General features: G+C 49.2%; 1 protein-coding gene and 1 non-coding gene across 4 annotated transcripts in view; both read right to left on the reverse strand.

Annotated features, from left to right (window-relative positions):
• Nucleotides 1-24,154, reverse strand: part of LOC139254640 (transportin-2) — a 48,791-nt gene that overhangs the window by 8,874 nt on the left and 15,763 nt on the right. For 2 of the 3 annotated variants that reach the window (XM_070873757.1, XM_070873758.1), the window contains exons 3-19: nucleotides 22,229-22,304; nucleotides 21,378-21,527; nucleotides 19,275-19,515; nucleotides 19,088-19,169; nucleotides 17,808-17,930; nucleotides 16,824-16,942; nucleotides 16,211-16,271; nucleotides 15,688-15,850; nucleotides 7,278-7,430; nucleotides 6,631-6,856; nucleotides 5,648-5,819; nucleotides 5,000-5,086; nucleotides 3,767-3,874; nucleotides 2,891-3,049; nucleotides 2,250-2,337; nucleotides 1,611-1,709; nucleotides 629-724 (exon numbers count right to left, since the gene is read on the reverse strand). In XM_070873757.1, the coding sequence (XP_070729858.1) occupies nucleotides 629-724; nucleotides 1,611-1,709; nucleotides 2,250-2,337; nucleotides 2,891-3,049; nucleotides 3,767-3,874; nucleotides 5,000-5,086; nucleotides 5,648-5,819; nucleotides 6,631-6,856; nucleotides 7,278-7,430; nucleotides 15,688-15,850; nucleotides 16,211-16,271; nucleotides 16,824-16,942; nucleotides 17,808-17,930; nucleotides 19,088-19,169; nucleotides 19,275-19,515; nucleotides 21,378-21,527; nucleotides 22,229-22,304 (2,203 nt within the window). The remainder of the gene's footprint in view (nucleotides 1-628; nucleotides 725-1,610; nucleotides 1,710-2,249; nucleotides 2,338-2,890; nucleotides 3,050-3,766; nucleotides 3,875-4,999; nucleotides 5,087-5,647; nucleotides 5,820-6,630; nucleotides 6,857-7,277; nucleotides 7,431-15,687; nucleotides 15,851-16,210; nucleotides 16,272-16,823; nucleotides 16,943-17,807; nucleotides 17,931-19,087; nucleotides 19,170-19,274; nucleotides 19,516-21,377; nucleotides 21,528-22,228; nucleotides 22,305-24,154) is intronic. The other variant, XM_070873760.1, reaches the window with a different exon arrangement.
• On the reverse strand, nucleotides 2,090-2,154 carry LOC139254644 (small nucleolar RNA SNORD41). The gene has a single exon (XR_011592032.1). It is a non-coding gene; the product is annotated as a small nucleolar RNA SNORD41 (small nucleolar RNA).

Raw genomic sequence — 24,154 nt, forward strand, 5'->3', positions numbered from 1 at the left:
CACTTATTTTCTATGTTTCTATGTACTCTGAGCCAGTACCCCGGGGCATGTATATCAGTCTGCTCTGAGCCAGTACTCCTGGGGCGTGTATATCAGTCCGTGCTCTGAGCCAGTACTCCTGGGGCGTGTATATCAGTCCGTGCTCTGAGCCAGTACTCCTGGGGCGTGTATATCAGTCCGTGCTCTGAGCCAGTACTCCTGGGGCGTGTATATCAGTCCGTGCTCTGAGCCAGTACTCCTGGGGCATGTATATCAGTCCGTGCTCTGAGCCAGTACCCCCGGGACGTGTACATCAGTCCGTGCTCTGAGCCAGTACTCCTGGGGCGTGTATATCAGTCCGTGCTCTGAGCCAGTACTCCTGGGGCATGTATATCAGTCCGTGCTCTGAGCCAGTACCCCCGGGACGTGTACATCAGTCCGTGCTCTGAGCCAGTACTCCTGGGGCGTGTATATCAGTCCGTGCTCTGAGCCAGTACTCCTGGGGCATGTATATCAGTCCGTGCTCTGAGCCAGTACTCCTGGGGCGTGTATATCAGTCCGTGCTCTGAGCCAGTACTCCTGGGACGTGTATATCAGTCCGTGCTCTGAGCCAGTACTCCTGGGGCGTGTATATCAGTTTGTATCTTACCGGTGTTCTCGAGCAGAGTCTTGGGAGTGTTTGGTCGGTTGATGATCTCCACCAAGTTATTCACAACCAGAGAGACATAGGGTTGCATCTCCGCACCTGTCAGAGGGCAGGATATTAGTATTCAGATTTCACCTCTACTGTTTCGTCAACAATTCCCCAACATTATTCTGACTAATTCAACAACAACTTTCATTTATATAGCACCTTTAACATAATAAAACACTCCAAGGCATTTCACAGGAGCGTTATCAAACATTTCTTCTAATCCCTTCAAGATTAAGTCTTATTTGAGTTCAAACCCTTTGTTTGTTGTGCTCCTCCCTCCGACGGTGAATTCATTAACTATACTTCAACTGAATGTCACTACTGCCATGTTGTGTTGAAGACTTGCTGCTTTAGAATGCACAGTAAATCTATTCTTGACTCGTGCTGCTATTTCTCTCTCACATCGATGAGCAACTTAAAATTTCCATTATCACAGCTATTCTTACAGGTCCCACACAGCACCACCATCTGACTCCTTCCTGGGTCAGGGGTTATTACATTGCCATGTGTCCATTCCAGGGTATGATTATCTCATCCAGTTGCCATTATTCACACGAGCCCAGACACTTCCCATCAGTGAGATGTGGCTGAGATCAAGTACAAGCCCAATCCGCTCATGTATTTACATGCACCCTGTCACTGGGTAGGGATCAGGAGCCACTTCCCAGTCCAAAGAACGAGCTTGCATGTGAAGTCCAAGGGTGGATAGGCCAATTGTAGCCCCAGTGAGGTTAGCCACACAGCACGGAGCAGGGGCAGTAGCTGGGGGCTCCAGGTGGCTCAGTACCACGAGCACCTGTTCTCACTGGACCATGGAGTGATCTCTCATCATAGGCACTTTGTGATGGAGGACAATAGTCCAAAGATTCAGTCAGCGCCTCCAGAGGTCCTGCTCCATCACTCCTTTCAATCAGACATCACCGAAGCAACAACTCACCCATCTGCATGCAGATCTCCCCGATCGCCCAGGTGGCGTTGTTGCACACAGAAATAAACTCCGGATTCAGGTTGGTTCCCAAGATTGGCATAAACTCAGCTGTGAGACGAGGGCAGGGGGAGGGAGGGAGGCAAGGGCAGGGGGAGAGAGGCAACAGGAAATCGGAGTTAAAAACAGCGGCACATAAATCCAGCAACAACAGGGAAACACTCCAGACTGACCCCACTTTACAAAGCTGCACCCTCTCCACCCCCCACCGAGATCACTGGGAACCTGGAGATGGGAGGTCCAGCTGGTTCCGAGCCTGGATTCTCAGAGGCACAAGGAGTCAGATTTAAACAGCACCTCGGCAGAGGGACATCTTGGTGCTGCCAGAGGGGCAGCCATTCCTACCGCCCTCAAACCAGCTGGCTGCCAGTCTGGGCGGGGGGGGCGGGAGGAGGTGCTGGTGTCCGAGGCTAAACAATATCGAAGGAACTCCGGATCAGACAGTATGAATATATAAACCATCAGGGGTCAGCAATACGTTATCCATCACTTCCAGAGGATAGTGCTCCCCCGTCACAGGGCGAGGAGACAGGGATGATCCAATACAGCGAGGTAACCGAGGCCCTGGGTGCCCGGTGCCACTGCACTTACCTATACATGGTTTAACATGCTGGAAACAGGCTTTGGTGAGATCACCCAAAAGTGCAAACGAGCTCTGCCGAACTTCAGGCATCGTGTCCTGGAGAGAGAAGACAGCACAGGTCACAGATAGCCCAAAACATGATGGATCAAAGCACCATTGCATCAACCCACTGGGACACTTCCCCATCCCCCCTTCACTCCCGCTCACCCACTCCACCTCTCTTCCCCCTCCCTCGGTCACAGCCTAATCACACGTCTCACCTCTCTCTTTCTCCCCCCACCCCCGGCGTGTCCAATTCACATCCTCCCCTCTCCCAGTCCGGGCTCAGAGAACCACCTTCAACATCAGCTCTACCCCTTTACTCAAAGGGGCCCTGACTGCCGCACTCGCATTGCAGTCAGAAGCTGGTGGGTTCAAGCACCACTTGAGTACATAACCGGGGCGGTGCCGAGGGAGCGCCGCACTGCCGGGAGGGGGGGTATTGGAAGAGTCGAGTTCTGCCGATGTCCTGGCCACTCCCTCATTGTGGGACATTACTGTGTGCAAATTGTTGCTGTTTTCTACATTACAACAGTAAGTACACATCCTGCGGTGACGAAAGATCCTGTAGAAAATAGCAATGTAAATGTAAGTTTTCTCTCTCGCTCACCTGCATACACTGGAAGAGAAGGGTCATGATGTTGCTTCGAGCCACCAGCTGCTCCACATGGCCGCCCAGCCCCTCTGCCAGGCCGCTCAGCAGATCCAGCGCTACGATCATGAAGTCCTTGTCTGGAGCCTCGTACTGATCCGGCTGTGTGTTGTACATCTGAAATTACCCACAGCAAGAATACATGGGTGGCAAACAATTAGTCTACAATGCTGCAGAGCACATCACGGAGTCAGTGCTTCACACACAAGGGGTGACCATCAGCTGGTGTGTGTGTGTGGGGGGGGGGGTGCTCAATGCACACTGTCCCCATATGCAGCCAGTGAACAGTATTGTTCCAGCAGGGGCAGATTGGTGGCACCAGCTCACATTGCCACAGAGCAGGAAAACTCCACACCTCACAGTAACCTTCCCACACCCACTTATACACAGTCAACAGTTCACAGCAAAGTGCTCAGAATAAAAAGTTCCACAGAGTTTGTTCAGTATTCAAATGTCTGCGTTTCTATTCATCACAGCACAGGTCCCGCCCAGGGGCAGCCCCTGCCCGGCTCAGGGGTCATTAGTAAAGCCAAACATTCTCCAAACACCATCCCCACCTGTATTTCAGGTCTACCGCAGATTAAACAGCGATTGAACAATCCTCATTAAAACCTGTGGAGGCTGCAAATGAGAGCAGGGAGATTTGGACCACCATCCCAGCACACACTAACTCACCCACTGCACACAGCTACAGACAGCATGTACTCTGCAGGGATAAAAACACTAAATAATCTGTGCAGCTAGTTTTAGATGAGGAAGAGCAGAGAAAGCTCCCACAACCAAACTTTACAAATAGTGCGCTTTCTGATTCAAATACCAGTAAAAAGACCTTACCATAGCCTGGGCGAGTGTTTTCTGCACGAGCGTGACACAGCGCTGATAGACGGGCTCACAGTAAGGGAGGAAGCCACTCTGAAGGGCAGTGGCCACTGACGAGAGACACTGCAGAAGAGTAAGGAACAATATGAGTATCGGAATTGCAAACTAGAGGTCAATGACAAAGGTCACTGGGGCAACCACGCCTACAATGCACAGTATTGTTCCAGCAGGGGCAGAGCGGTGGCACCAGCTCACATTGCCACAGAGCAGGAACACTCCACACCTCACAGTAACCCTCCCACACCCATTACACAGTGGACAATGGAGTTAAACGCTTTACAGCAACGTGCTCAGAATAAAAAGTTCCACAGAGTTTCTTCAGTATTCAAATGTCTGCATTTCTATTCATCACAGCACAGGTTCCACCCGGGCCAGCCAGCTTTTCACCTCATCTTTCTATTCCCCTTTCTCTCATGTATTTCTCTAGTTTTCTGTTGAAAGCATCTAAGTTATTTGCCTGAGCCACATCCTGTGGTAGCGAGATGAACATTCCAACCATCCTGAGTAAAGAGATTTCTCCTGAATTCCCAACTAGATTATTAGTAACTACTTTGTATTTATGGGCCATAGTTTTTGACTCCCCGACAAGTGGAAACATTCTCTCCACATCTTCTGTGACCAACCTATTCAACATTTTAAAGACTGCTATCAGGTCACTTCTCCAAGTCTTTGCTTTTCGAAAGAAAAAAGCCGCAACCTTTACCGATGGCTGTAATCTCGCAGTTCTGGTACCATCCTTCCCTGTGCTTCTCTGTCCTGTTTATCGTGTGGACACCCGACCCTGGGCAGGTAACCTTAGATCTTCAACATCAGAGCAGTTTCGATGAGGTAATGTTGGGGCACACGACTACTGTCTACATGGAATCAACAGGAAAACGAAGGGAGGGATCGGGAGAATGTGTGTCAGCAGAATCCAACCTTCAAAAGGGAGGGGGGTAAATATTCAACCAAAGGTTTTTAAAGGCTCCAGGATAAGAGCAGAGGGAATGGATTGGTGCAGAGTTGTGTCCAAGAGCCAGCACAGGCACGATGGGCCGAATAGCCTCCTGTACTGTAACGTTGTATGATTCTATTCCATGAACTCAAAGGTCGGGCGTTTGTGGGTGAGTGGGGGTGCAGAGACAAAATCCACAGCCAATCTCCACCCATTCTGTGCCATGCCCACCCCACAGCCCAGTGCTCACTCACCTCCAACAGAGGGAAGAGATCCTTATCTTCATCCTTCAGCTCATTCCATTTCTGAATGAGGGGAGGCATTAGTTTCTGGATGTATTCCTGTGGGTACAGAGTGGGACATTCTGCCATTAACGTGAGCTGGAAGCTGAATATTGCAGCCCCTCCAACACAGTGTGACACTGCAGCAGCCACTCAAACAATGAAAGCGGCTCCCACACCCCGCCCCACTGATCAGATTCTAGGGCTGGGAACAATCGGAAAGCATACTACAGCTGATTATTATTTTAAAGATACAGACACAAAAAAGTTAAAGTTCAAGCTCAAACTGATACTGAGCGACAACACCGAGCCGAATGGGAGGTAGGGCAGAGGCTCAGGACACGGAGCCCAGTAAAAGGCCTTTGTTGCCATGTTGGCAGGTTTAACAGCTGACCGCTGTACAGTGCCCAGAGGAACCCAGCCCCTGCATGCCACATTGCTGTAGCTTCAGGTTCTTGGTGAATGAATTGCTCCCCATGAGTGACAGAGACAAAGAGATAGGGAGGGTGGGCAAGAGGCCAAGGGGGGCCGAGTGGCGAGGGGCCAAGGGGGCGAGTGTGAAATCTCTGCACTGCCCCCTCCCCCTTCCCTATATAAAGATGGCGGGCGACTGCTGCCCACCGGTTGATTGAGGTGATGTCCCACGGAGTCAGCGAGTGTGCCAATGGCATCGTACAGAATCAGCAGGTTCTTGTGTTGGTACTTCCCAAACGCAAAGACCAGCGTGTCCAGGATGTAGCTGAGATATGGGACGAGCTCAGTGCAGGCCTCCTCCTCCAGCGTGGCAAACGCACTGCGGGGAGAACAATGGCGTTAGAGTCAGGGTGTGCAGACCAAAGGTGGCTAGAGTCACATACCAGGCAGCAATTTACAGCTGCTCCAAACACCAAACATCAATGTTGCTTTGCAACTAAAACCAGAGCGAAATTGTAACAAACCCCTCCCTTCAGTTCCAACAGCAGCAGGGAGGGGCCCACGAGGATAAGCTGGACAATGCACCATCTCAGACATCAGACAGTATGAATACTCTCACCATCATCATTCTCTGTATTGATACTTGTTCATCACTTCCAGAGTCTCAAACAGTACAGAGGCTGAAAATGTAAGATTTACCCTCATCTCCCCCCCTCCCCCCGCTGACCTACACACAGTAACCATGACCTGTTCACCCAAACAACACTGCTCAATGGCATGACCACACAGAAGCTGATGTGAAGTTCACCCATCGGGCTGATTTGTCTCACCCACAAGAGTGAAAGTTCCTTCTGGCTCACAGGTCTCGTTCTCCAGTACCTGCGGTACCCAAGTGGCTTCACGGTCACTGTGGCAGGGGGGGTATGTGACAGCATGGCATCGCCCACACACAGCAGAAGTCACTGGACAGCAACCAGTGGCAGGACCACTTGCTGCTTTCCCTTCACGAGCACAGGGGATGGTCTACTTTGTCAGACTGTGTGGGGGGGGGGGTCACTTGTTCCAGCAGCATTAAGGCTTTCCCCCACCTCGCCAGGCAGCTGCTGAGAACAGCTCTACAGATGCAAGCTGTATGTGACGAGAGAGCTGCTCCACTGTGGGAATGGAGGCACCCTGCAGGCCCACCTCACCTGCATGCCGCCTCTTGCACACGCTTGTTTCCATCCAGGATTCGCTTCAGTAGTTCAGTCATCAGTGGTTTCAGGTACTGGTCTGGCGGCTGACTGACTACCCAGTGAGCGTAGCGACTGAGTGTCCAGCAGGCGATGGAGCGTACCAGCGCCTTCTTATCCGGCAGACACTGGATGAGGTGTGGGATCAACTCTGGGAGGTACGGGACCATCCCTTGCATACAACCTATGGCAGAAACAAAGCAATGGGGACAGGGTGAGTGGGGTGCCATTACTAGCAACACTTCTCGAAGAGTGGGCTGAAATGGTTATGGGGAGAGGTGAAGATCATTCACGGAGTGCACAGTGCGCAGATTCAGAACTAAACTTGGTGTGTGCCTGATTAACCCGGGCTCCTGCACTGAGGCACACCCTGCAGACAGCCGACTCCTGCACATATTTGGACCTTTGGAAAAGACCATTTATAAACGACATTGATTCTGGGCCTGACATTGGCAGCAAGCGAAGGTGTAAGGCAAGGTAGGGGCAAGTTGTAACTAGCTCTGCAGACGCAGGCACAAACACACGTCAGGCCTTTAGAGGCTTTAATTCCAGAGCCGCCCACACCCACACTATAGCTCACATTCCCAAGCACTGCTGCTCCTTACCTTCTGCAATTGCTCCCAGAACCAGGATCCCGGACTCTTTAACAACCCAATCAGGATGGAACAGCAGCCCCTTCAGCAGCGGCAGTAGGTGAGGCAGCAGGTCATCCCGGAAAACGTTGGCCAAGACATCCAGAGCAGCAGCTGAGCACTTCCCTACCGGGAACAGAGAGCAGCATCAAGACCAGCATTGACCCGGTACACCCCGCCCCGCCCTACCGGGAACAGAGAGCAGCATCAAGACCAGCATTGACCCAGTACACCCCGCCCCGCCCTACCGGGAACAGAGAGCAGCATCAAGACCAGCATTGACCCCGTACACCCCGCCCCGCCCTACCGGGAACAGAGAGCAGCATCAAGACCAGCATTGACCCCGTACACCCCGCCCCGCCCTACCGGGAACAGAGAGCAGCATCAAGACCAGCATTGACCCAGTACACCCCCGCCCCGCCCTACCGGGAACAGAGAGCGGCATCAAGACCAGCATTGACCCAGTACACCCCGCCCCGCCCTACCGGGAACAGAGAGCAGCATCAAGACCAGCATTGACCCAGTACACCCCCGCCCCGCGCACAAAGCCTCAAACAATGCAGCCACAAAACCCAAACAAGCAATTCCAGCTGCCCCATGGGGTTCCCCAGTCCATAATCTCACCTTCCTCACTCCCTGTACCTCAGGTGCTTGAACTGATTCTGTAGTTTAATTCCACTCGAGCTACAGTATGTGGACGACGCCTGCATCTGCGCACAGAGGCTGAACTCCAGGACATAGTCGGCGTATTTACTGAGGCGTACGAAAACATGGGCCCGACGCTAAACATCAGTAAGACAAAGGTCCTCCACCAGCCTGTCCTCGCCGCACAGCACTGCCCCCCCGGTCAACAAGATCCACGGCACAGCCCTGGACAACGTGGACCATTTCCCATACCTCGGGAGCCTCTCATCAACAAAAGCAGACATTGACAACGAGATTCAACATCGCCTCCAGTGCACCAGTGCAGCCTTCGGCCGCCTGAGGAAAAGAGTGTTCGAAGACCAGGCCCTCAAATCTACCACCGAGCTCATGGTCTTTAGGGCTGTAGTAATACCCGCCCCTCCTGTATGGCTCAGAGATATGGACCACGTAGACACCTCAAGTCACTGGAGAAATACCACCGATGCCTCCGCAAGATCCTACAAATCCCCTGGGAGGACAGATGCACCAACATCAGTGTCCTCGTCCAGGCTAACATCCCCAGTATTGAAGCACTGACCACACTTGATTAGCTCCGTTGGGCAGGCCACATTGTCCGCATGCCTGACACGAGACTCCCAAAGCAAGCTCTCTACTCGGAACTCCTTCACGGCAAGCTAGCCCCAGGTGGGCAGAGGAAACGTTTCAAGGACACCCTCAAAGCCTCCCTGATAAAGTGCAACATCCCCACCGACACCTGGGAGTCCCTGGCCAAAAGCCGCCCTAAGTGGAGGAAGTGTATCTGGGAGGATGCTGAGCACCTCGAGTCTCACTGCTGACTGCATGCAGAAGACAAGTGCAGGCAGCGGAAAGAATGTGCGGCAAACCAGTCCCACCCCCCCTTACCCTCAACGGCTATCTGTCCCACCTGTGGCAGGGACTGCGGTTCTCGTATTGGACTGTTCAGCCACCTAAGGACTCATTCTTAGAGTGGAAGCAAGTCTTCCTCGATTCTGAGGGACTGCCTATGATGAGCTCAGGTGCTAACGTGAAAAGACTTGTATGCAGCTTGGAAACTGTACAAAACTATGGTTCTTTCTGTAGTCTCCCTGTTGGGTACTTTCTCCCCGTTTGTCCTTGCTCCGAAAGACATGACTTCTGATGAACTTAATGATCGGGTTCTAGACTTGGTTTTGGGAAACGAAAAGGAGCAGGTGAAAGGGGCATCAGTGGGAGAGCATTTTGGTGCTAGTGATCATAATTCAGTAAGATTTAGGGTAGTTACGGAGATAGACAAAGGTGGACCAGGAAAAAAAGTTCTCAATTGGGGTAAAGCCAATTTTGCTGAGCCGAGATGGATTTGGCCAGTGGACTGGAAAGAGCTACTTGAAGGTAAATCAGTGTCAGAGCAGTGGGAGCATTCAAGGAGGAGATCCTGAGGGTTCAGAGCAAGTACGTTCCCTTAAAAAAAAAATGGTGGGGCTAACAAATTTGGAGCCCCCTGATGTCAAGGGGCATATAGGGTAGGATAAAGAATAAAAGAGAGGCTTGTGACAGAGACCGAGAACTCAATACTGCAGAAACTCGAGAAGTGTAGAGGTGATTAAAAACCCTGTGGCACCGTGGCAGAGACTGTAAATACCATATTGGACTGTACAGTCACCTGAGAACTCACTTTTAGAGTGGAAGCAAGTCTTCCTCAATTTCGAGGAACTGCCTATGATGATGATTAAGGGGCTTAGCAGCTTTGAAAGTGGATAAATCCCCAGACCCGGATGAAATGTATCTCAGGCTGTTGAGAAGCAAGAGAGGAAATAGCGGAGGCTCTGCATCATTTTCCAATCCTCTCTGGCTACAGGTGCGGTGACAGAGGATTGAAGGACTGCTAATGTTGTACCTTTGTTTAAAAAGGGAGAAAGGGATAGACTGAGTAATTACAGGCCAGTCAGCCGAACCTCAGTGGTGGGAAAATTATTGGAAAAAGTCCTGAGGGACAGGATAAATCTTAATTTGGAAAGACACGGATCAAGGACAGTCAGCATGGATTTGTTGGGAAGGTCGTGACTGACTATCTTGATTGAATTTTTCGAGGAGGTAACCAGGAGGGTCGATGAGGGCAAAGTGTACGATGTAGTATATATGGATTTTAGCAAAGCTTTTGGTAAGGTCCCACATGGGATCCAGGGCAAAGTGGCAAGTTAGATCCAAAATTGGCTCAGAGGCATAAGAACACAAGAACTAGGAACAGGAGTAGGCCATCTAGCCCCTCAAGCCTGCTCCACCATTCAACAAGATCATGGCTGATCTGGCCATGGACTCAGCTCCACTTACCCGCCCGCTCCCTGTAACCCTTAATTCCCTTATTGGTTAAAAATCTATCTATCTGTGATTTGAATACATTCAATGAGTTAGCCTCAACTGCTTCCTTGGGCAGAGAATTCCACAGATTCACAACCCTCTGGGAGAAGAAATTCCTTCTCAACTCGGTTTTAAATTGGCTCCCCCGTATTTTGAGGCTGTGCCCCCTAGTTCTCGTCTCCCCGACCAGTGGAAACAACCTCTCTGCCTCTATCTTGTCTATCCCTTTTATTATTTTAAATGTTTCTATAAGATCACCCCTCATCCTTCTGAACTCCAACAAGTAAAGACCCAGTCTACTCAATCTATCATCATAAGGTAACCCCCTCATCTTCGGAATCAGCCTAGTGAATTGTTTCTGTACCCCCTCCAAAGCTAGTATATCCTTCCTTAAGTAAGGTGACCAAAACTGCACGCAGTACTCCAGGTGCAGCCTCACCAATACCCTGTACAGTTGCAGCAGGACCTCCCTGCTTTTGTACTCCATCCCTCTCGCAATGAAGGCCAACATTCCATTCGCCTTCCTGATTACCTGCTGCACCTGCAAACTAACTTTTTGGGATTCATGCACAAGGACCCCCAGGTCCCTCTGCACCACAGCATGTTGTAATTTCTCCCCATTCAAATAATATTCCCTTTTACTGTTTTTTTTCTCCCAAGGTGGATGAACTCACATTTTCCGACATTGTATTCCATCTGCCAAACCTTAGCCCATTTGCTTAACCTATCTAAATCTCTTTGCAGCCTCTGTGTCCTCGATACAGCCTGCTTTCCCACTAATTTTTGTGTCATCTGCAAATTTTGTTACACTACACTCTGTCCCCTCTTCCAGGTCATCTATGTATATTGTAAATAGTTGTGGTCCCAGCACCGATCCCTGTGGCACACCACTAACCACCGATTTCCAACCCGAAAAGGACCCATTTATCTCGACTCTCTGCTTTCTGTGAGCCAGCCAATTCTCTATCCATGCTAATACATTTCCTCTGACTCTGCGTACCTTTATCTTCTGCAGTAACCTTTTGTGAATTATCGAATGCCTTTTGGAAATCTAAATACACCGCATCCATCAGTACACCTCTATCCACCATGCTCGTTATATCCTCAAAGAATTCCAGCAAATTAGTTAAAAATGAATCCCCCCCCCTTCATGAATCCATGTTGCGTCTGCTTGATTGCACTATTCCTATCTAGATGTCCCGCTATTTCTTCCTTAATGATAGCTTCAAGCATTTTCCCCACTACAGATGTTAAACTAACCGGCCTATAGTTACCTGCCTTTTGTCTGCCCCCTTTTTTTTTTTTTAAAACAGAGGCGTTACATTAGCTGCTTTCCAATCTGCTGGTACCTCCCCAGAGTCCAGAGAATTTTGGTAGATTATAACGAATGCATCTGCAATAACTTCCGCCATCTCTTTTAATACCCTGGGATGCATTTCATCAGGACCAGGGGACTTGTCTACCTCGAGTCCCATTAGCCTGTCCAGCACTACCCCCCTAGTGATAGTGATTATCTCAAGGTCCTCCCTTCCCACATTCCCGTGACCAGCAATTTTTGGCATGGTTTTTGTGTCTTCCACTGTGAAGACCAAAGCAAAATAATTGTTTAAGGTCTCAGCCATTTCCACATATCCCATTATTAAATCCCCCTTCTCATCTTCTAAGGGACCAACATTTACTTTAGTCACTCTTTTCCGTTTTATATAATCGGTAAAAGCTTTTACTATCTGTTGTTTTGCGCAAGTTTACTTTCGTAATCTATCTTTCCTTTCTTTATTGCTTTCTTAGTCATTCTTTGCTGTCGTTTAAAATTTTCCCAATCTGCTAGTTTCCCACTAACCTTGGCCACCTTATACGCATTGGTTTTTAATTTGATACTCCTTTATTTCCTTGGTTATCCACGGCTGGTTATCCCTTCTCTTACCGCCCTTCTTTTCCCACTGGAATATATTTTTGTTGAGCACTATGAAAGAGCTCCTTAAAAGTCCTCCACTTTCCTCAATTGTGCCACCATTTAGTCTGTGTTTCCAGTCTACTTTAGCCAACTCTGCCCTCATCCCACTGTAGTCCCCTTTGTTTAAGCATAGTACGCTCGTTTGAGACACTACTTCCTCACCCTCAATCTGTATTACAAATTCAACCATACTGTGATCACTCATTCCGAGAGGATCTTTTACTAGATCATCGTTTATTATTCGTGTCTCATTACACAGGACCAGATCTAAGATAGCTTGCTCCCTTGTAGGTTCTGTAACATACTGTTTTAAGAAACAATCCCGTATGCATTCTATGAATTCCTCCTCAAGGCTATCCCGTGCGATTTGATTTGACCAATCGATATGAAGGTTAAAATCCCCCATGATTACTGCCGTTCCTTTTTCACATGCCTCCATTATTCCCTTGATTATTGTCCGCCCCACCGTGAAGTTATTATTTGGGGGCCTATAAATTACGCCCACCAGTGACTTTTTCCCCTTACTATCTCTAATCTCCACCTGCAATGATTCAACATTTTGTTCATTAGAGCCAATATCGTCTCTCACAACTGCCCTGATATCTTCCTTTATTAACAGAGCTACCCCACTTCCTTTCCCTTCTTGTCTATCTTTCCGAATTGTCAGATACCCCTGTATGTTTAATTCCCAGTCTTGGCCACCTTTCAACCATGTTTCTGTAATGGCCACCAAATCATGCCCATTTGTAATGATTTGTGCCGTCAACTCATTTACTTTATTTCGAATGCTGCGTGCGTTTAGGTAGAGTGTTTTAATACTAGTTTTTAGTTTTGACCCCTCCTGCAGCCCCTCTATATTCATACATATTGTCCCTTCCTATCACCTTGTGGTTTACATTTACCCCAGTGCTACTCTGCTCTGTTGCCTCCTGCCTTTTGCATTCTTTCTTGGGGTCCTGTTCATCTGAGCTCTCACCTACTCTAACTAGCTCAGAGCCCTCTCCTGGGTTCCGAATACTACTTGCATTGAGGCACCGAACTTTCATGCTTGCCTTTTTATTACACTTTGACCCTTTAAAATTTTGCTGTACAGTGGTCCTTTTTGTTTTTTGCCTTGGGTTTCTCTGCCCTCCACTTTTACTCATCTCCTTTCTGGTCTTTTGCTTTTGTCTCCATTTTGTTTCCCTCTGTCTCCCTGCATTGGTTCCCATCCCCCTGCCATATTAGTTTAACTCCTCCCCAACAGCACTAGCAAACACTCCCCCTAGGACATTGGTTCTGGTCCTGCCCAGGTGCAGACCATCCAGTTTGAATTGGTCCCACCTCCCCCAGAACCGGTTCCAATGTCCCAGGAATTTGAATCCCTCCCTGCTGCACCACTGCTCAAGCCACATATTCATCGGAGCTATTCTGCGATTCCTACTCTGACTAGCTCGTGGCACTGGTAGCAATCCCGAGATTACTATTTTTGAGGTCCTACGTTTTAATTTAGCTCCTTAAATTAGTCTCGTAGGACCTCATCCCTTTTGTTAACCTATATCGTTGGTACCAATGTGCACCACGACAACTGGCTGTTCACCCTCCCTTTTCAGAATGTCCTGCACCCGCTCCGAGACATCCTTGACCCTTGCACCAGGGAGGCAACATACCATCCTGGAGTCTCGGTTGTGGCCGCAGAAACGCCTATCTATTCCCCTTACCATTGAATCCCCTATCACTATCGCTCTCCCACTCTTTTTCCTGCCCTCCTGTGCAGCAGAGCCAGCCACGGTGCCATGAACTTGGCTGCTGCTGCCCTCCCCTGATGAGCCATCCCCCTCAACAGTACTCAAAACGGTGTATCTCTTTTGCAGGGGGATGACCGCAGGGGACCCCTGCACTACCTTCCTTGCACTGCTCTTCCTGCTGGTCTTCCATTCCCTATCTGGCTGTGGACCCTTCACCTGCGGTAAGACCAACTCGCTACACGTGCTACTCGCATCATTCTCAGCAGGAAGCAAAGGGTCATGGTTGATGGATGTTTTTGTGACTGGAAGGCTGTATCCAGTGGGATTCCGCAGGGCAGAGTGCTGGGTCCCTTGCTTTTTGTGGTATATATCAAAGACTTGGACTTGAATGTTGGGGGTATGATTAAGAAGTTTGCAGATGACACTAAAATAGGCTGGAGTACTGTGTGCAGTTCTGGTCACCACGTTACTGGAAAGATGTGCTTGCAGTGGAAAGGGTGCAGAGGAGATTTACAAGAATGTTGCCTGGACTGGAGAATTTTGGCTATGAGGAAAGATTGGAGATGCAAAGTTTGCCGACGATACAAAGATGGGAGGAAAAGCAATGAGTGAGGAGGACACAAAAAATCTGCAAAAGGACATAGACAGGCGAAGTGTGTGGGCAAAAATTTGGCAGATGGAGTATAATGTTGGAAAGTGTGAGGTCATGCACTTTGACAGAAAAAAAAAAATTAAAGAGCAAGTTATTATTTAAATGGAAAAAGATTGCAAAGTGCTGCAGTACAGTGGGACCTGGGGGTTACTTGTGCATGAAACACAAAAGGATAGTATGCAGGTACAGCAAGTGATCAGGAAGATCAATGGTATCTTGGCCTTTATTGCAAAGGGGATAGAGTATAAAAGCAGGGAAGTCTTGCTACAGTTGTACAGGGTATTGGTGAGGCCACACCTGGAATACTGTGTACAGTTTTGGTTTCCATATTTATGAAAGGATATACTTGCTTTGGAGGCAGTTCAGAGAAGGTTCTCTAGGTTGATTCTGGAGATACAGAATTCAGAAGAATGAGGTGATCTTATCACAATGTTTAAGATTATGAGGGGGCTTGACAAGGTGGATGCAGAGAGGATGTTTCCACTGATGGGGGGAGACTAGAACTAGAGGGAATAATCTTTGAATAAGGGGCTGCCCATTTAAATGAGATGAGGAGAAATTTCTTTCCTGAGGGTTGTGGATCTGTGGAATTTGTTGTGGAAGCTGGGACATTGAATACATTTAAGATAGAAATAAGACAGTTTCTTAAGCGATAAGGGAATAAGGGGTTATGGGGAGCTGGCAGGGAAGTTGACCCAAGTCCATGATCGGATCAGCTATGATCGTATTAAATGGTGGAGCAGGCTCAAAGGGCCGTATGGCCTACTCCTGCTCCTATTTCTTATGTTCTTATGCTGGGTCTGTTTTCTTTGGAACAGAGGAGGCTGACTAACTGGATTGAATTTTGAGAAGGTAGTAACCAGGAGGGTCAATGAGAGTGATGTAGTATATATGGATTTTGGCAGACTGGTCACAAAAGAAAAAGCCCATGGGATCCAGGACAAAGTGGTAAATTGGATCCAAACTTGTCTCGGAGGCAGGAGGCTTGACACCTCCCCTAGTGGCTAATTGGACCAGGCCTGAGAAACCAGTCACTCGACACAAACATACTCAGGTTCCAGTCAGAGAGGGTGTCATCATCATCATCATCAAAGTCCTCGTCTTCCTCAGTGGCTTCCTCCTCGTGCTGTAGCGTAACCGTGCGCGACTTGTGAAAGCGGGGCTTGATGTCCTGCTCACTATCCGGGACTGCTTCATCCTCTTCTACGTCACCCTGTGCACATACGCAAGACAGTGAGTATGAGACAGATCCACAAATAAAAGTCAGAGGAGACCAGAGTTCATTCTACAAGTGTGGTACATGCGAGAGGGGAAAGGCCCTTGCACTACCCTGACATTTCCCCATTGTCCACACCAGTCAACCTTTGCGCTCGGAGCAGGATGGTCAATTTTGTGCTGTGGGTCAAGGTACACCAAGAGCTGCAACAAATGGGCCCCACAGTCATTCCTTACAAGATCTGCGGCTGGATTTAGACCCAGTTCCCAGAACTGGAAGTGAACCAAGTATCCCACCGCCCGATCCCCAGCCCCCACCCAATTCACAGAAAGCATTACAAGAGTTAACAGTTCTCACCTTTAAAAGGATGATGTCAATCTCAGAGTATTTCATCCCGTTCACTAAAATAGGAATCAATCTAAAAGACAAAAACATCAGATCTTGTTTAGTAACAGAATGAAGAACACCAGATGGGGTATCTAACATTACTGACAAGTCAGTCAGTAATTTGCCAACTCAAGGAAAGTGCACCGACACGCCCCAGGACATTGCAACCTAACAGCTGTTTGACCAGAAGACACGGCACGACACAGCCTGTGCACAAAGTGGGCACATTCAACGTGCATCTGCAGAAATATTCTCAGCGAGGGAGTGGTCAAATCTATGGAACAGGCTCCGTAGGGAGACGATAGAAACAGTTAGTATCTGACTGCTTTCAGCCACCACATGTGATGAGTGCAGCGTACTCGGGAGGAAGGGGGCCTTTGGTTCCCAGAGCTCTCCACCACTGGGGGGGGGGGGTTCCGTGCCTCGTGCCTGGCTCTGTTGTACAATCATTGATGGAGATCGAATGCTGCGATTGGTCTTCATTATCGTTAGATCATGTGACTACCGGGAAAGTAGAAGGGGAACCCAATGACTGTCAGGCAATTCCTACATCCCTCACCCCCGCGGGACTACTGGTGCTTACTGTATTAGGTGTCCCGATAGCACCTCCTTGCAGATCGGTTGTTCGGCCAGCGTCAGCCAGAACTCGCAGGCTTCCAACGCCACGTTTTCATCAGCGTCCTGCGTCCTCTGCAGCATGTACTGGGGGTGGGAGGAGAAAGAGCAGCAAATCAAGCTGAGTGTGCCTGACAGACCATCACACAGGACAACGCAGACACAGATCTACAGTTCCCTCAGTCACGTCAGTCACGTCAGTCTTTACTCAATAGTGCTCACCACCAGTCAATAACTGAAAGTACAAGTCCACGGGCACTGATCACCTCCACTCCCCGTCCCAGGTGGCTACAGGCTAGACGGTGTGCTGGCTGAAGATTAGACCCGGGGAGGGGTGGTGCACTGTCGGAGGGGCGGTGCACTGTCGGAGGGGCGGTGCACTGTCGGAGGGGCGGTGCACTGTCGGAGGGGCCATCTTTCCGATGAGACATTTAACCAAGTCCGTCTAATTGTTCCACCGGTGCAGTGCATGTTGAAGGTGGCAATGTTTCAAACCCAGGACCTTCTGTTGTCCTGGGCAATATTCCTCCCTCCAATAAAACCATCAAAAACAGGTTGGACAGTCAGTCATCTCACTGCTGTGGTGTTATGTTTGCATAAGGACAGTGACTACACCTGTCATTTATTAGCTGTGACACACGAATGTACTCTTTCCTTCTGCACCACTTTGAACTGAGAAAATAAGTCATTTTACATGGATTGCTTTTCCCATTATTGCAGTCCAATAAATCATCAAAACAACAAGGTCAACAACTAAATAGAGCCCCAGCTGCCAAACGGGAGTGTAAAATCAGAGACCATTACAGACATACCTGGATGGTACGGTGTACGGACGCGTACCTGGATGGTACGGTGTACGGACGCGTACCTGGATGGTACGGTGTACGGACGCGTACCGATGTATATCTGGACAGTGTGGATACATACTGCATCACACCACACGCACACTTACCTGGATTATACTGTGCATGTGGGGGATAAGCCGATCTATCCGAACCTCCAGCAGCATCACTAGCGCACGGCACACATTCTTCCTCACCTCTGAATCCTCATCTGTCGCCAGGGCAAATAGGTGCTGCAGGAAACAAGCGGGACTTCCAATGTGAGCAATGCTGAGACTGCTGTATGCCTTCACTGCTAATGACCAGCACTACTGGCTAGCTGAGGAATGGATTCATTTTAATGCTGCCTTTTACATCTGTATCGTGAAGTTCAGCCATGAACTCATTGAATGGCGGTGCAGGCTAGAAGGGCCGAATGGCCTACTCCTGCACCTATTTTCTATGTTTCTAAGTCATGTCAAAGGTCAGCCCTTGACCTCTACACGTGTGCACAGAAGGCCAGTTTCCAGGTACAGGCAGCTCTCCCAGTGTGGGCACCATCTCCAAACAGCAGGCAGAGCCCGAGAGAAATAGAATGAAACAAAGTTAAATGAAAAACAGAACAGAGCAAAGGGAAGGCAAGGCAAGTGTATTTTTACAGTAACTAGTAATATTACAGATGCTTTCCATCAGACTGAGGTCTGAAAGCTTTCTAACCAGCCAGCAGAGACAGCTGTGATGTAAATGCACCTTCTCCGAATACCCAATTAAAAAAACGGAATTGCGACACAATCAATAAAATCAATCACCTTTCATTAGCAGAATGTCTGGACTAAAGGCCCTGGAGATCAGTAAACTCTTGCTACATCCTGAACATTGCACAATTCTCCCAGCCTGCCGTCACCAAGTGCTTACATCATCTTACACTAGGGAAGCACAGCGTGGGATCAGAGGGAAATCTGTTCACTAAAAGCAGGGTGTACTGGGGCAGCTCGCACCCAACACCTGAGAGCAACAGGCCGCTCAGCTCCTCGAGTTTTAGGCAGATGGAGACCAGCAAATAAACCTCAACAGCAACGGGCTGTTCATCTCCGCACCCCCCCCCCACCCCCCCCCAAAAGGCCACATTCTTCACGCCCAAGTCAGTGAGCATTGTTGAGCATAGCTGGGGCCAACTCTGATCAAGCACACTTTCCAGCAGGAGTTTCTGGACAGCGACTCGGAGTAGGATCCCTGGCTGACTTTCCTCTCCAGTACAGCAGCTCCCACTGCTGCATTGGGCCGGGAATGGAACCTGGGGCCTCGAGTACAGATGGCCGACCTGGGACACAAGCTTTTACAGACTGAGTCATCGGGGGAGTAATAACAACAGTGACCATTAAGCCACTGCCCAAATACTCAAACACCATACCTCGATGAAGGTATCCACATTGTCCATCAGTGCCTGGGCCCTGCCGATGATGAATTGATTCACACAAGCGATTGCATGAGACCTGTGAGAGACAGAGAGTGACGTACAGGTGAATGATTACCCCTGCAGTTCCAGCACATATTCCCCCTTGTACATCGTTGAGCAATAGGATTTAACAATTTCTCACCTGATCTTAGGACTACAGTGTTTGAAGAACTGCAGGAACTTGGGAATCATGACGTTGAGGGGTCTATTCAGAGCATCACTGTCCAGCATCTCCGAGGAATCTTCACAGATCTTCTGCAAAGCTCCAAAGGCTCCCTCACAGGTATTGTAATCTTCAGAGTTGAGCAGGTTACAGAGTTGTGGTAGGAGCTCTGGCCAAGCCTGCAGCTCTCCCTTTGAGGCAATGGTAGTGATCAAAATACCTGCACAAACCAGACCACAGGGTCAGACAGCTGCAAATCCAACAGGTCAATGCATCTGGCCAGGGCCACAATGGCAGCGCCCCAGACAACACATCCGTCCGCCCCCCCCCCGGGACAACACACCCACCCCCTACGAGGCATCGCATCGCAACCCCCCTCCCCCCCACTGGGGACAGTGCACCCATAACCACCCCACCCCCATGGACAACACACACTGACTGCCAGTGCGTCAGGCTCTAGATCAGACAGTATGAATATGTAGATCATCAGCATCACATTACTGTTTCTCCATCACTTCCAGAGGTTGTCGACCACAGCGTGCTCCTTTGCCAACACCTTATCACAGCACCATGACTGGGTCCGGCATGAGGAGAGCCCAGATAAAATTAACGGAGTTAAAAGGAATGTACTTGGGCTCCCTGCAATGGGCAAAGTTACATACAGCAAATCACTTGAGGCTTATGACATAACCAAAGCAAACCCATTTGAAATATCTCAAGACAGAGGTTAAAGCACCAAGTGTGCACATGCACACAAACTAAGATGTCTAACTAAAGAGACTAAGAGTTTAGAGACTGGGCAAGTGTAATGTTGTTACAAAAACCTGCACGGATAGACCCATAGTTCACTGATCTTTGAAACAGCTACTCAACTGACCCTACCAGCACTTGAATCAGGCTGCTCACCACCTAACTGAGGATGTGCCCAGTGATGTAGGTACCAGGAGGTGTCACATTCGATTAGAACAAATTTAAATCCAGAGTAAAATTTAGAATTAAAAACAGACTTGTGGTCAGTAGATTCACACAGTGGATCAATAATCAACCACAAGGGGAAAGTGGTGTGAGATAAGATTACAGGAATAAGGACTGTACTGACCATTACCTCCATTATGTTCACTACTGAGTTAGGAACTCATCTCATTAATAAATGCTAAAACATTGCTTGCCCATTAGGTAGGAATGCAACTTCTTAAGAGTTATCAATAAGATAAAAGTTCATGTAGTTTCTCCTTACATGGAGAAGTTATTAACTCTGTACTGTCCCTACCGCTAACAGCAGGTATGTCCATGTAAAGGCCATTTGCGCGCTCTGCACGGTGATTGGGGTTGAGAGACTTTATGATGAGTGAGCACCACTTAATAAAACTTCTTTGAAGTGGCGGGGTCTGTGCAACCATGCAATGGGCAGTTGTGCCAGTGGTTATAAACACCTGGGACCTTTAAGGTTTAAAATATTTGGAGCAGCTGTGATTACACAGCCTGCCGAATGCCAGATAGATTTGGCCCAGGCTAGCGATACTGCTGGCGTCTCCCAGACCAGCAATGTGTGACCTGTGTTGTATAAAGCTTAAAGACACCGTCTGGAGTGTCTCATGGCCAGGTCTCGAGACTAAATTACAAATTCATTTTATGAGGTAGTCGGACAAGGTGGAAACAGAACATCCCTCCATCCCTGCTAACACAACACCTAGAAAAAACCCACATAACAAAGATTACTATACAAGGTGTTTTACGTGCTACAGATTATCACATCGCAATTTGAATAGCAGGATCCAGACTGAACGAGAGGCAGAGCCAGACGTACACAAACCACACATGATGCCCTTTGTGCAGATGGATTTAAACACAGTGGTGCAGATTCACTGATGGTTCTGCTTACAGAAAGGTAACAGCGAGAACACCAGAGAGCAGATCATTAAATGTTTCACTACATCGAGGATTTTCTCATTCAGCAATGCAGGTTAAGTGGTTTCGGGAGCATGCAATTCAACCAGTGAATTAATACAGATGCCCAGCTATCGGAGTGTCCACCCTGCAGTTACTGAGCAGACCAATGCCTGGCAATGGTTAATTAAGTACCTATGGTTGCTCTGATGAGTGGAGAGGCATCTCCGATGTTATTTAAACACTCCTGTTTGATGAAGTCAGCAACCCCCTGCGGGAAACTCTGGTAGTGGGCCTTCACATTGTTCTTGAGAATGAGCCCGCTGAGGGAGCGCGTTGGTTCATCTGGAGGGAGAGATACAATGGAAGGTAACACACTGGAACTTCCCCAAATAGAGCATCGCAGCATTAAACACAGACAGGCTGCAATACAGGGAGTGAGCAACACTGCACCTTAAAACGACCCACCCCCGCCCCGCCCGATCCCCGCTCTACTGGGCAGTGCCCGACCCCCTGCCCCCCACCAGGCAGTGCCCGACCCCCTGCCCCCCACCAGGCAGTGCCCGACCCCCTGCCCCCCACCAGGCAGTGCCTGACCCCCTGCCCCCCACCAGGCAGTGCCCGACCCCCTGCCCCCCACCAGGCAGTGCCCGACCCCCTCCACCCCCACCAGGCAGTGCCCGACCCCCTGCCCCCCCACCAGGCAGTGCCCGACCTCCTCCCCCCCCACCAGGCAGTGCCCGAACCCCTGCCCCCCACCAGGCAGTGCCCGAACCCCCCCCCACCAGGCAGTGCCCGACCCCCTGCCCCCCACCAGGCAGTGCCCGACCCCCTGCCCCCCCACCAGGCAGTGCCCGAACCCCCCCCCACCAGGCAGTGCCCGACCCCCTGCCCCCCACCAGGCAGTGCCCGACCCCCTGCCCCCCCACCAGGCAGTGCCCGACCCCCTGCCCCCCACCAGGCAGTGCCCAACCCGCCCTGTCAGGCAGAGACCCGTGGAAATGTGCAACGTTTGTTAATGGAATAGATAACCTATTAAACAGCACCTTCAGATTTCAGTCTGGTCAGGACAAAGATCAAGTAGTTGTTGAAGTCTGGATACTGGTTGAGCTGCTCCAATTTCTGGGAAGCGATGCTCAGGATAATAAGGCATTGTAGGACAGAAGCCCTCCCCTCAACAGTTACCCAACACGTGAATTACAGGTGCTACAAGTGGGACAACATAACAGCAATCCAGCAAACAGAGGTTTTAATTCCCCTTCCCCCTCATACTGTGAGTAGACGGAGAGGAGGGAACAGAGGAGGACTGCAGGGGGTAAACACACAAGAACACCGACTGATTCCAGGACCTGGCTCCAGAGACAATAGTGACTGGTCTAAGGGAGCTGAATTAAAGAAAACCTTCACCAGTATTTCTGCAGCATAGGAACAGGAGGCGATCATTCAGCCCCGAGTCTACCCTGCCATTCAATTAGATCATGACTGATCTGTACTTCAACTCCATTTACCCAATGTTGCTCCATATCCCTGGAAACCCTTGCCTAACAAAAATCTATTGACCTCAGTTTTGAAAGCCCCAACTGTCCCCCAACATCCTGTCTTTTAGGGAGAGAATTCGAGATTTACTACCCTTCATGTGCAGATTATAACTGCAAATGTAATGCCCCTATTTAAAAAAGGAGGCAGACAAAAAGCAGGAAACTACAGACCAGTTAGCCTAACATCTGTGGTTGGGAAAATGTTGGAGCATTATTAAAGAAGCAGTAGCAGGACATTTGGAAAAGCAAAATTCGGTCAGGCAGAGTCAGCATGGATTTATGAAGGGGAAGTCATGTTTGACAAATCTGCTGGAGTTCTTTGAGGATGTAACATACAGGGTGGATAAAGGGGGAACCAGTGGATGTGGTGTATTTGGACTTTCAGAAGGCATTTGACAAAGTGCCACATAAAAGGTTACTGCACAAGATAAAAGTTCACGGGGTTGGGGGTAATATATTAGCATGGATAGAGGATTGGTTAACTAACAGAGAACAGAGAGTCGGGATAAATGGTTCATTCTCTCATTGGCAACCGGTAACTAGTGGGGTGCCACAGGGATCAGTGCTGGGACCCCAACTATTTACAATCTATATTAACGACTTGGAGGAAGGGACTGAGTGTAACGTAGCCAAGTTTGCTGACGTTACAAAGATGGGAGGAAAAGCAATGTGTGAGGAGGACACAAAATATCTGCAAAAGGCCATAGACATGCTAAGTGAGTGGGCAAAAATTTGGCAGATGGAGTATAATGTTGGAAAGTGTGAGGTCATGCACTTTGGCAGAAAAAAAATCAAAGAACAAGTTATTATTTAAATGGAAAAAGATTGCAAAGTGCCGCAGTACAGCGGGACCTGGGGGTACTTGTGCATGAAACACAAAAGGATAGTATGCAGGTACAGCATGTGATCAGGAAGGCCAATGGTATCTTGGCCTTTATTGCAAAGGGGATAGAGTATACAAGCAGGGAAGTCTTGCTACACAGCTATATAAGGTATTGGTGAGGCCACACCTGGAATACTGCGTGCAATTTTGGTTTCCATATTTATGAAAGGATATATTTGCTTTGGAGGCAGTTCAGAGAAGGTTCACTAGGTTGATTCCGGTGATGAGGGGATTGACTTAAGAGGAAATGTTGAGTAGGCTGGGCCCCTACTCATTGGAATTCAGGTGATCTTATCGAAACGTAGAAGATTATGAGGGGGCTTGACAAGATGGATGCAGAGAGGATGTTTCCACTGATGGGGAAGACTAGAATTAGAGGGCATGGTCTTAGAATAAGGGGCCGGCCATTTAACATAGAAAATAGGTGCAAGAGTAGGCCATTCGACCCTTCGAGCCTGCACCACCATTAATAAGATCATGGCTGATCATTCCACCCCAGCCTTCTCTCCATACCTCCTGATCCCTTTAGCCACATCTAACTCCCTTTTGGA

This window comes from Pristiophorus japonicus, unplaced genomic scaffold (genome assembly GCF_044704955.1).
Source record: "Pristiophorus japonicus isolate sPriJap1 unplaced genomic scaffold, sPriJap1.hap1 HAP1_SCAFFOLD_563, whole genome shotgun sequence".
In the NCBI taxonomy this organism is placed as follows: Eukaryota; Metazoa; Chordata; class Chondrichthyes; family Pristiophoridae; genus Pristiophorus; species Pristiophorus japonicus.